This window comes from Oncorhynchus keta, chromosome 10 (assembly GCF_023373465.1).
Source record: "Oncorhynchus keta strain PuntledgeMale-10-30-2019 chromosome 10, Oket_V2, whole genome shotgun sequence".
Lineage (NCBI taxonomy): Eukaryota > Metazoa > Chordata > Actinopteri > Salmoniformes > Salmonidae > Oncorhynchus > Oncorhynchus keta.
The window spans coordinates 64,821,636-64,834,826 of NC_068430.1; the positions used below are offsets into that span (position 1 = coordinate 64,821,636).

Sequence of the window (13,191 nt, forward strand, 5' to 3'; positions counted from 1 at the left end):
GGAGGGATGAATAGTAGGAGTTACAGTTAGTGGAGGGATGAATAGTAGGGGTTACAGTTAGTGGAGGGAGGAATAGTAGGAGTTACAGTTAGTGGAGGGAGGAATAGTAGGAGTTACAGTTAGTGGAGGGATGAATAGTAGGAGTTACAGTTAGTGGAGGGATGAATAGTAGGGGTTACAGTTAGTGGAGGGAGGAATAGTAGGAGTTACAGTTAGTGGAGGGATGAATAGTAGGAGTTACAGTTAGTGGAGGGATGAATAGTAGGAGTTACAGTTAGTGGAGGGATGAATAGTAGGGGTTACAGTTAGTGGAGGGAGGAATAGTAGGGGTTACAGTTAGTGGAGGGATGAATAGTAGGGGTTACAGTTAGTGGAGGGATGAATAGTAGGAGTTACAGTTAGTGGAGGGATGAATAGTAGGAGTTACAGTTAGTGGAGGGATGAATAGTAGGAGTTACAGTTAGTGGAGGGATGAATAGTAGGAGTTACAATGAGTGGAGGGATGAATAGTAGGAGTTACAGTTAGTGGAGGGATGAATAGTAGGAGTTACAGTGAGTGGAGGGATGAATAGTAGGAGTTACAGTTAGTGGAGGGATGAATAGTAGGAGTTACAGTTAGTGGAGGGATGAATAGTAGGAGTTACAATGAGTGGAGGGATGAATAGTAGGTGTGACAGTGAGTGGAGGGATGAATAGTAGGTGTGACAGTGAGTGGAGGGATGAATAGTAGGTGTGACAGTGAGTGGAGGGATGAATAGTAGGTGTGACAGTGAGTGGAGGGATGAAGGGTGAATATAAGTTGTCTTGAGATTTTCTTGAATGTTAAGAAAGTAGTTGGAAGTTAAGAAAGACAGATCCTGTACTGTTGGAGTGAGACGTGTGATGGAGTATGTAGTGATGTCTATGGACTGGTTGATGGGAATGATGGTGTGTAGGGGAGGATAGTATATGGAATGATTAGTGCAGAATGGCGGATGGAATTTTCTACATTAGAAAATTGAGAAGAGATTTGTTTTCTGTGGGCCTCTCGATAACATTCTCCCCACGTCAATTATCTGTCTCAGGTGGATGCCCATGATGAGTTGTACTCCATGGCTGATGATGTGTTCGAGTCTCCCCTATGTCGGCTTCCTATGGAGGTCACCATGAGCCCTACCAGAGCCTGTAAGTAGCCTCCATGAGAGGGATGGGGAGAGTGAGTGATAGTCTCATTGGCTTCTACAGTTTTTGACTTTAAGTTTCCTTCTCTCCTCCACTCTTTCAACCCTTCCATTTGCCTCCTGTCTCTGTTTCTCTCGCTCTCGTTGCGTCTCGCTCTCTGTGTGTCTTTCTTTCTGCCCCCCCCCCCCATTAGGGATGTGTCTAAAACCCCCACCATGCATATTGAGAAGGCCAGGTCACAGCAGCGGGGGCGTCGTATCGCCTCCCAGGTCAAGCACTTTGCCTTTGACAAGCCCAAGCGGCAGTATGGCATGGGCGTGGTGGGAAACTGGCTCAACCGTCACTACCGCCGCAGCATCAGCAGCCAGGTGCAGAAACAGCTGGACGACTTCAGCAGCCACAGGTGAGGAGGGAAGGGAAACACGCATATGAATACGTAACAGTACTTTCACACAATCCACACCTCGTACTTCACATTTAGTGGGCATTCATTCGTCTGTGAGAACCACATACATGTGATTTTCACTCTGCAGCGATATCGTTGTGTACATTTTCAAACGATCCAATCAAATAAGAAAAACAACCCTGCTCTGTCGTGTCCCTCAGACCGTACTTCACCTACTGGATCACCTTTGTCCACGTGGTCATCACCATCCTGGCCTGTGCTACCTATGGCTTTGCCCCTGTGGGGTTCGCCCAACACTCCACCACTGAACTGGTGAGGAGTCCCATAGGGCCTAGGCAACTGGACCCCCTAATAGGATCCAAAATGGCTTCTGTAATCCAATGGTTTCTGTGGTGGCTCTGGCTCTTTTGATCCACAGTGGCTACCTTAGGGATCCATTGCACTGTTTCTCCTGACTGTGTTTTCTTGGTCTCCCTCTACAGGTGTTGAAGAACAAGGGCATCTATGAGAGTGTCAAGTTCATCCAGCAGGAGAACTTCTGGATCGGCCCCGGCTCTGTGAGTCACTGCTCTTCTATCGTAATGTCATACATACTGAATGCCTTTTCAGTCTTACATGTGGGGTCTTTAGTTTTGATGGGCTATGTCTGCGGTGGTCTGTGGTGTTGATGGGAGACGCACTTGGGCTTCAACAGGACACGCTAAAGAAGTTCTGGACTCACTCACTAGTTCTTATTAACTAGTTATTTACTCACTTACTATAGTGTACTTACTAGTGTGCCTTCTGACTGTGCTAGTGTGCCTTCTGCCTGTGCTAGTGTGCCTTCTGCCTGTGCTAGTGTGCCTTCTGACTGTGCTAGTGTGCCTTCTGACTGTACTAGTGTGCCTTCTGACTGTATTAAAGTACTTTGACTGGTCCAAAGGACTTTCTGACTTCATTTTGCCTTGAGAAACTTCACACTTGTCAGATTCATATCCACTTGGACAGTGATACAGAATGTTCATTTCAGAGAATGTGGTGGGCTGACGGTCAGTCACCCATGTTACAGTTTATGTTCTATGTAGTGTGTCAAGTGAAAAGGTGTGTGTTTTCTGATCAAGTAAGACGATGGCTCCACCACATCATCCCACATAGGCCACAGTATGAAGAGTGTAAAGGGTCCCACACGACTAGTCTAGTGGGTGGCTATAGCTCAAATAACTGTAGCTGGGGTTTTGGTGGATAACTAGCTTTGTCTGTTCTGTAATGTGATGCTCTAGGTACTACCTTTTTGTATGGTTGACTATCAAAATGGGATCTCTTGACTACTTACAATACAGAAAAGAGGTCTAACGACCAGCTAAAACACTGGCTAGGCCAGTAAGCCTAACGCTTCTTTGGCACTGGTTCTGAGTTGCCCGGTTACGTTAACTTTATTGGATTCCCAGGTTAGGTTAACTGTGCTGGGTTGCCAGGTTAGGTTAACTGTGCTGGGGTTGCCAGGTTAGGTTAACTGTGCTGGGGTTGCCAGGTTAGGTTAACTGTGCTGGGGTTGCCAGGTTAGGTTAACTGTGCTGGGGTTGCCAGGTTAGGTTAACTGTGCTGGGGTTGCCAGGTTAGGTTAACTGTGCTGGGGTTGCCAGGTTAGGTTAACTGTGCTGGGGTTGCCAGGTTAGGTTAACTGTGCTGGGGTTGCCAGGTTAGGTTAACTAATTTTGGTTGCTACGTCAAATATGTGTCTGGGTGCCAGATTAACAATGTATTCCTGTATTCTGTTCCCCCTCACAGGAGGACCTAATCCACCTTGGGGCCAAGTTCTCCCCGTGTATCCGCAAGGACAGCCAGATAGTCAGTCTCATCCAGAAAGCCAAGGACCAGGAGAGAGAGTCAGGCTGCTGTGTACAGAACGACAACTCGGGCTGTGTCCAGACCCTCAGCAACGACTGCTCGGTACGCAAACACACACGTACACAGTACGCTCACATGCATATGTATTATTGTAGGCCCACACACATACTGTAGTAGACCCACACACATACACACAAACCAGTACTATTGTACTCCCACTTATTCTCGTCTGTCTCACACACATTCTCTTGCCACCGAGAGATGAATGCTTGTAAACAAGAAACAAGATGATCAACTTGTGTCTGGCTGTGTTTATTCTGTGTGTAGGAGTCATTGGCCACCTTCATGAAATGGAGGAATGAATATGTGGACATTCTGAGGTCATCAGGCTCTGTGTGCCACCAGGACCCCAGGTACTGTCTTTGACACTGTTCTACTATAATGACTACAGTGGTCACACACACACACTGTCCTGACCTGACAAGGTAAAACTTACTCGAGGGTATCATAAAGTGTCTTCCTGCTAACTGTTTTCCTGGTGCATGCTGGGAACAGGACCTGTGAAGAGCCCGCCTCAGCAGAGCCTCACATCTGGCCCGATGACATCACACATTGGCCGGTGAGTGACAGGAGGGTCATTCAGAGTTATGCGCCGTCTGACAGCCCTGCTAACATGTATTGCGTGAACAGACACCATTATACATTCCATTTCTACAGAATGTTGCGCCCCACTGTACAGTATAAGCCCCTGGTATTAAAATACAGCAGTGGATGAGAGGTTACAGAACCATCGTAACCTCAGGTCTTGGATCAGTGGAAACCAACACTAGCTTCTTCTCACCTTCCCTCCATCTGATCCCAGATCTGTACCTCCCCACGCAAGACGAACCTGACAGGCTACAGACACATGGACTGTAACCTCAAGGGACGACCCTGCTGCATAGGCACTAAGGGCCGGTGTGAGATCACTACGAGAGAGTACTGCTCCTTCATGCACGGTTACTTCCACGAGGAGGCCACCCTCTGCTCCCAGGTAGGTGGGTGTTGTTTACAGGGTTTGTTTCATGACAGCCAACTCCCTATCTGATCCGGTGGTCTCTCTTCGTTAACAGATCCACTGTCTGGATGAGGTGTGTGGCCTCCTGCCCTTCCTCAACCCTGACGTCCCTGACCAGGTCTACAGGCTGTGGCTCTCCTTGTTCCTACACGCAGGGTAATCATACACTGTCTTTCTAAAGTACTTTTTATACATGACATTGTTTTTCGCCTAAAGTGCTTGACAGTAAGACTATGTAGACCTCAGGTCAGCTCACTGTAGTCCCATCAATACTTAGTGCCGGCAGGTAGCCTAGTGGTTAGAGCGTTGGGCCAGTAACCGAAAGGTTGCTAGATCGAATCCCCGAGCTGACATCGGTCGTTCTGCCCCTGAAGAAGGCAGTTAACCCACTGTTCCTTTGCCGTCCTTGTAACTAAGAATGTGTTCTTAATTGACTTGCCTAGTTAAATAAAGGTTAAATAAAATAAATGGGTTTTTGCCGACCACTTGACCTGACAAGGAAAATCTCTCTAATAGGTCCAATGCAGAAGGTCCAATGCAGCCATTTCTGGGTAACAATTAAGTATCTTATTGTGATACAATGTATTTGTCAAAAAATTGCTTCTTAGCAAAGAGCAATTTCTCAAGCAACAATTTAGCCAAGTAGTGCTTTTATTGGCATCACCAGGCAGTACATTTGACGTCACGAGGCAGTACATTTGACGTCACGAGGCAGTACATTTGACGTCACGAGGCAGTACATTTGACGTCACGAGGCAGTACATTTGACGTCACGAGGCAGTACATTTGACGTCACGAGGCAGTACATTTGACGTCACGAGGCAGTACATTTGACGTCACGAGGCAGTACATTTGACGTCACCAGGCAGTACATTTGACGTCACCAGGCATCACCAGGGGGTACATTTGGCATCACCAGGCAGTACATTTAAGAGTTCCAAACCCCTCTGCCAATAAAAGCACTACAAGATAGTCTTAGCAAACTTCTTGCCAAAATTCCATCCCACCAAAACAGGCTCAAATTTCAAGCAGTTCTTACACTAATAGGGAATTATCGTCAATTTCACAATTTCACAGTAGTAGTCCAACCTCAGTGTGGAAATATAAATAAAACACAGAAAAATCACGTTTTTGATTGCACACTGGGCCTTTAATACTTTGTTTAACCCTAGTTGTAGCCTACTACACGGCTCTGATTGTTCCTTGTCAGTTTACATGGTCAGTGAAAGCTCAGGGGATATCCCATTGTGTCCCTAAGTATGACCTTAACATGAAATACTGCGTAGAGAGGATTCCCCCACATGATTCAGATATCGGTACTTAGTGAGGTGATTACAGCACGTGCTGGGGTTCAGGTGTGTGTGTGCTTATGTTAACAACGTGTAGGTGTGTGTGTGTGTGTGCTTATGTTAACAACGTGTAGGTGTGTGTGTGTGTGTGTGTGTGTGTGTGCTTATATTAACAACGTGTGTGTGTACGTTAGTGTGCGTGTGTGTGTTAACAATGTGTGTGTTAACAACGTGTGTGTGTGTGTTAACAACGTGTGTGTGTGTGTGTGTGTTAATATAGTATAAGCCTACAGTATGCGTGTACATTTCCATGCGTTGTCCTCTGACTGGCCTCTTCCCTATGAAGCCTCCTCCACTGCCTGGTGTCAGTAGTGTTCCAGATGACTATCCTAAGAGACCTGGAGAAGCTGGCTGGCTGGGTCCGCATCTCCATCGTCTACGTCCTCTCTGGCATCACCGGCAACCTGGCCAGCGCCCTCTTCCTCCCCTACAGAGCTGAGGTACACACACACATACAGGCTCACACACAGGAGCGCACATACACACACCTGCTCAGCTAACACAACTGCCACTGCTGATAGCCATTAAGCTGGTCAGGTGTTTTCTAGGAAAGCTGATGAGCGAGAGACTGGTTAACATCTCAGCTAGGCCCGGGCAGCCACTGAGCTTAGCTCGGGTACTGGAGGAGCTTTGGATAGGGAGATTACTGGACTGGACATGACCCTGTCTGGAGGGTAATCGATTAGGACTTAACTGCCTCTGCCCTGCCTCCATATCACCTGAAGCTGGAACAGAACCATTACACATGGCTTGAGAAAGCCATAGATATCCTGTATTCATTTGTATGCTCAAAGCATTGGAAGAAATGCCATTGACAAAAACGTATTGCAATTGTGCGACTGACTGAGTTGCTAGGGTTGGCACAGTCAACGAGATGTTCTGACAGCCTGAGAGGAGCCTTGGCTGCAGTAACCAGATGTGGTGTGCCAGTGTCCCCTAGTGGTGAAAAGGAGTATCAATTCACTCCATGTAATCTGTAAAGCTCCATGCATTCAATACATTTTGCATTCCTTTTCCCAACACACACAACTGGGTCTCATGTTCATGTTTTATCACAAATGAGTGTTGACCCAGTCAGTTGACCCATTCTTTCTGTCTCAGACCATGTCTGAGTCTCTCAAGTGTGGTCGCACACACAAACACACTCTTACACGTTTTGTCATTCACTGTCATTCCCATTGTAGCCCTATCCTCCCTACAGAGGCAATGTCCAGCTCTCTGTGTTCCTCTCCCTGACCAGGACATGCTGGTGCTTGTTGTGTTATCTGGACATGATCTAATCCAACCAAGCCCTTTTCTTCTGCAGTGTGTGATGTGCTAATGGAAAGTTAGTTCAATCCCCTTGAGGTGAGGCAGCTGGCTTAATTGTGCCTGTGTGTTAAGGAGAGAGCGAGAGCGGCAGGGAAGCTCAGTACAGGTTGCGGAGTTAGCAGTAGGGTAAATGTGAAGGGCACAGGAAGTCATTTCAGAGCGTCTTTGCACCCTGTTCCCTTGTAATCTCCACTTATAGCTTTACCATTGGGCTGTTGCTGACTATTTAGCATGTTACTTAAATGTTATTCCCTTGTTCTATTTCCCTCTGGTGTTTAGCCTACTTTCTGTATGACCAGACTGTAATAGCCCCATCCATGCTCAACTTCATTGATTACAATTTGATTCACTCGTAGTATGTTAGGTTGTAGAAATGAAGAGTGTTACTGGAAAGAAGAGCACGCTCTACAGTTTTGTTTTCGAGGACAAGGCTCAGTATCGTGGACAGGAGGCATTGTTTGTGACGTGGGCGTTGCCAAGTGGGAGAAGAGAGCTGCTGTGGATGACCTAGGTAGGCAGCTGCCTATCTGTGCTAGTAGTGGTGGCTTTTATCTCTCTGTCCCAGCTCTGGTGTACCTGTACTGACCTCTCCTAATGGATGGAAGCGGGGTGAACAGGCAGTGGCTCGGGTGGTTGTTGTCCTTGATTATATTTTTTGCCTTCCTGTGACATGTGTTGTAGGTGTTCTGGAGGGCAGGTAGTTTCCCCCCAGTGATGCGTTGTGCAGACCACACCACCCTCTGGAAGCCTTGCGGTTGTTGGCAGTGCAGTTGACGTTCCAGGCAGTGATACATCCTGGCAGGATGCTCTCAATTGGGCACCTGTAAAACTTAGTGAGGGTTTTCGGTGACAAGCCAAAATTTGTGTCAGCCTCCTGAGGTTGAAGAGGCGTGGACCATTTCAGTTTGTCAGTGACATGTACACCGGGGAACTTAAAACGTTCCACCTTCTCCACTGCTGTCCTGTCGATGTGGATGGTGGGGGGGGTTGAGTGCTCTTTTTGCTGTTTCCTGAAGTCCATGATCATCTCTATTTGTTTTGCTGACATTGAGAGGTTATTTTCCTGATACCACACTCCGAGGGCCGTCCTCTCCTCCCTGTAGGCCATCTCGTCGTTGTTGGTAATCAAGCCCACTACTCTTGTCGTCTGCAAACTTGATGATTGAGTTGGAGTCGTGCATGGCCACGCAGTCGTGGGTGAACAGAGAGAGGGCTGAGATCGCACCCTTGTACAAATAACACATTTACTGTTTTAAACATATGAAACATTCTGACACGAACAAAAACATTTGAAATCCTATTCATACTTGGGGGTAAATTGGATGAACTAGACACCTTGCGTTAATGAACTCATCTGAAACTTTGAACATAAAATATTAGCAACCATTTTGTTTTCTTTGCTTTTGATGAGTAAACTACCAAAGACGACCTCTTCAACCTTCTCCCTCATGTTGTTATTATGAAGTGAGAGTATGACAAAGGTCACACTAGTGCACTGAGCCCAAGTGTCACAACTTGGGCTACTGAAAACCAATCGCCTTCTGTGTTAATTTACCAGTGAGGGCAGCTGGAAGTGTAAGTGGTGGAAGATCAGGCACGTGTCACATGCCAAAGTAAGATGAACATAAAGAGGCATCAGTCCAAGAGCCCCATGGGAATGCCTGAGAATATGTGCGTGTGTAGGGTTGCAAAATTCCTGGAACTTTAAATAAATTCCCAGGTTTTCCTTGAATTCCTGGTTGGAGGTTTCCTGGAATCAGAAGGGAATAAGCAGGAAATCCAGAATCCTCAAGCCAGGATTTTTGGAAAACCAGGGAATTTATTGAAAGATCCAGGAATTTTGCAACCCAATGCGTGTGACTTGATGTCCTGGTCAATTATTACTGGCTAAAGCATCTGGTGATGTGTGATGATTCCCATGCGGTCTAAACCAGATTACCGTTCGGCATATCATTGTTCCGCTCAGCGAGCAGTATGACCAGCAGTCTTGGGTGGGTCAGGGTTGGATGGCCTATAGGGTTATCTCAAGATCTTCATAGAAATAGCTAGATTTCTTGGATTTCTCATTCAACTTTAAAAGTAGTTTATTCAGTTCTGGTGGCGGTTTCAGAAATGCGTAATAATACAAAAGTAACAATCGCTAGTACTTCTTCAAAGGACTTTGAGTCACTCTTCAGTGCAGAAATTCAGATGTCAAAAGTTGAGACGTTCTGCAACTCCGCCTCTCTCTAAAGAAACAACTCGATGTCAGAACAGTAACATTCCCTAGTTCTTCTTCAAAGGACTTTCTGAGTCACTCGTGAGTGCAGAAATTCAGATGTCAGAGAAAGTTCATACGTTCTGAAACGCAGCCTGTCAAATGAAGTGTTCAATGGCCAATGAAGCTTAGACTGTCTAGCGCTGGCTGTGAAATGATTGGATTCAGAGCACCCATATAGCGTGTCTTGAACGTGTAGGCTGCGTGCCTAGGGCGTGTGAAAAATCTCACTCCTCCTGTCCTTGTGGGAGGTTAGAATCTCAGATTAGCCATCTGCCCCTGTACGCCTATCACAGCCCTGACGTCAATCTAATCAGGATGCCAGCTGTAGAACCAGTGACCAAAGAACCATTGCTCTGGATTTCAGTCTAGACGTAATTATTGAGTAGTTACATTTCCATTGTACCTTAACAGTCGTAAGGTTTAGAACGGAGGCACAATGTAACACTCTTTTGTTATACTACTCCAACAATGACACATTCCCATTTTTGGAACATCCACCGTCACTGTAGACATAAAAGTTGTTAAAATGTCAGATGGTGTAATTACATATTGATCGCAGCATTTATTTGAGGACATTATACCAAAAATAAATCCCCTGCTGAGATGAAGTCAATTGCAGGTCTAAGCCTCTCCAAACATGCATTTGGATCAGTAGACTACCGACCAAATTCACTATTACACACAGACAGCAACATTTAATGCTGGTGAACCTGCTTCCCATTTTGCCCGGTTCCTATTGTCCTCTGCTATAAGGGACTATACCAACTCAGCCTCAGTCATCTGCCTATCCATTAGCAAGGAACACGTATGCTACCACTACTTCCTTCATGTTAATGCACTTTCATTTGATATGAATTTCAACAGATGATATGCCCATCGCAGTTGTCAACAGTGACATTCATTCACATATGTGCTGGTCTTGTCACCCATTCATCCAGTGGTGGGTGAAACATCAACCCCTCCCTCCATTTAGTTTGGACAGAGCAGGTGGATGTATGACTCTCTTTTCCCTCTCTCTCTGTCTTTCTCTGGTTATCATCCAGGTTGGCCCAGCTGGCTCCCAGTTCGGGCTGCTTGCCTGCCTGTTTGTGGAACTCATCCAGGGCTGGCAGATGCTGGAGAAGCCGTGGAAGGCCTTCCTCAAGCTGGTGGGCATCGTCTTCTTCCTGTTCCTGTGTGGCTTGCTGCCCTGGATCGACAACATTGCCCACATCTTCGGCTTCCTCAGCGGCCTACTGCTCTCCTTTGCCTTCCTGCCCTACGTGACGTTCGGCGACTTCGACAAGTACCGAAAGCGGGTCCTCATCCTGCTATCGCTGCTGGTCTACCTGGGCCTGCTCTCCTCGCTGGTCGTCTGGTTCTATATCTACCCCATCAACTGGCACTGGCTGGAGCACCTCACCTGCCTGCCCTTCACCAGCAAGTTCTGCGAGAAGTATGACATCGACCATGTGGTGCACTAGGCTAGCACTCACTAAAGCACTAGCGGTTAATGCTAGCTGGCTTTAAAGCCTGGACATTCACCGAAATTCTAACAGCTAATGCGAGGCTTTAGATCCTGGACAGGAAGTGCAGTGGAAAATACTTTTAAGGGAAACAGAACTTGAAAGGGAGAGCGCACCTGGTTCGTATGCTCGTAAGCACCTAGGGTATCTACGCACATTGACTTCAACACTGTAAAGCTATGCTAGTTACTCTGGAGAGAGCGACTCAGTCTGAGCGTGGTGTTAAAGTGGACTTGGAAGACTACAGAGGACATCCGACCCTATCGGTTCATAAACTGTCACGTTAATACTACAGAGGCCTCTTATGTGTTACCTTTTGTACTCATTTTCTACAACACTAGAGGTATCTAACACTACGTGATATAGCATTTCATTATGTTCAGATACTTTGAATTAGCTGTTCATGTGAGCATTTAATTATGGTATTGAATACAAGTCATTCAGTCTGCCACTGGCTGAAGCATTGTTTCAACTTGAACCTAGTTTTGTGTGCTTTTCATTACTTTTCCATGGCACTATTTTGGGGACCAGTTAAGAGTTAAGAATTTCTTCCAATAGCAGTTGCCTATCACATCGAATTATACTGTACAGACAGTTTCAATAGAATGGTGTTATTGTATCTGTAAATGATGGTGTGACCTTCCAAATCCTGCCTTCCATTCTGCCTAGGTTATTTGTATCAACTGCCACAGGTGCTAGATAAATATACATCTAACTCATTCCAATTTGAACTGTGTCACTACCCCAAAGACAAGCTGTTTGTCCTACGGAAGGCTTTTCAGTTTAAGGGCACTACTAATTAAACACGTTGACTTGTTCTGGCCATAATTGTGCCATATCACTGGACATTGTGTTTTATAGCTTTGATACTCAAACATTAATTACACGTAATATCGTAAGATTATAGGATCTGACTGACAGACCAGAAGGCAGTATGTGATCGGATTGCTCAAACTAGAAAGTCCATGTTGTTTCACTTCAAACTACGATGTGCCTGCACTACATCTCTACGGTAATATATATATTAGTAATTATAGCACTTGAGTGATATCAGAGCAAATTACCACTTATCAATGTGTTGTGTATATATTTCAAAGCCGAACGAGAATCTGTGTACTGCGTGCCTTGATCAATGGCCATTGATTCACGAAAGGCTGCTAGTCACTCTTGCCATTACTGATATCAAAATGGCCAACAGTTTCTGCCATCCTGGCCTGGTCCTGGTCTCTTGGATTATGACCCCCTCCTCTGGCAGGTGTCCACTCTTCACTGCTTAGGATGTTTCCTGAGAGGTGGATTTACTATGCTTTGTTAAGTCACTTTACTCACCAGCAGTCAACTGGTGGTCGTTAATGGCCGACTATGTCTTCATAGTGGTTTTGGTTGGACGATCGTTGAGTACTGTTTCACGTTGTTTTGTCATGTGGGCATTTAAATGGTTTGCTAGGAATCTGTCCCTCCCTTTTCTTTTTATGTGAACACTTTAGCACAGTCTGGTCCTCTTCATAGGAATTCACAGTGCCTTCTGAAATGTGTGTAAGCCTTAAATTTGAGTGTCTGTAAATCGGCAAGCATAAATGCATAAATATGTAAATGCATTTGGACCAAATTGATTAGTTATTTATTGGATTAAAAAAAATACTTTAGAATTTGCTCTTTTACTGAGATATTGTGATATATTATTGCTGCAGTTTAAGATGTTACACTTACGTGTATGTACAAATTCAGACGATGTTGTTAAAAATAAATGTACATTTAATCATGTTTTCCCTCGTGTGTCTTGAGCTCAGATTCAACTACCGGTAACCTTTCCTGACTTGTGTGAAAATGGCTCAAGGAACTACTACTTTGGATTCTGAACTATTTCTCTTGACAATTGCATTCAGCCGGGTAGTGTGGTTGTGCTTGAAAAGCGAGGAATAGAAATACTGTTGTAGATTCACCTTCTTCAAGAGAGATTTACTCTACAACTTTCATCTCTGTGGGTCATGTTATTTTGGAAGCTGAGAAGTTGAAAACAAGTTGCTTTGTCCTCGATGTCAGGCATTTGTTAATCATAGAAACAGTGTAATGCATTTCTACATTCCAAGTGAAAGGGAAACAGTCAGAAACAGAAATGCTTGAAAGGGTTTATTTTCTTGTTTTCAAAATGTTATAAAAATCAGTAATCTCTTGATTCACGATTGATGGAGGCAAAGGTGGTGGTTTCTACAGTGGAAAAGGCGTAATATCGTTTATCAAGGAATGGAAAATCCTGGGGAGGGATATTGGTAAAAATTACTGTGTTTCAAACATTAAAATGATATAAAGTCTAT

At 45.3% G+C, this 13,191-nt stretch overlaps 1 protein-coding gene across 1 annotated transcript in view; it reads left to right on the top strand.

The window, feature by feature from the left end:
• The window catches only part of LOC118389214 (inactive rhomboid protein 2-like), a 38,320-nt gene extending 25,680 nt beyond the window's left edge, over positions 1–12,640 (top strand). The window contains exons 7-17 of the mRNA XM_052527609.1: positions 1,065–1,119; positions 1,315–1,564; positions 1,768–1,879; positions 2,050–2,124; positions 3,335–3,496; positions 3,722–3,807; positions 3,950–4,013; positions 4,257–4,427; positions 4,507–4,607; positions 6,087–6,240; positions 10,415–12,640. Of these exons, the coding sequence (XP_052383569.1) occupies positions 1,065–1,119; positions 1,315–1,564; positions 1,768–1,879; positions 2,050–2,124; positions 3,335–3,496; positions 3,722–3,807; positions 3,950–4,013; positions 4,257–4,427; positions 4,507–4,607; positions 6,087–6,240; positions 10,415–10,834 (1,650 nt within the window). The 3' untranslated portion in view covers positions 10,835–12,640. The remainder of the gene's footprint in view (positions 1–1,064; positions 1,120–1,314; positions 1,565–1,767; positions 1,880–2,049; positions 2,125–3,334; positions 3,497–3,721; positions 3,808–3,949; positions 4,014–4,256; positions 4,428–4,506; positions 4,608–6,086; positions 6,241–10,414) is intronic.
• Positions 12,641–13,191: the final 551 nt, after the last annotated feature.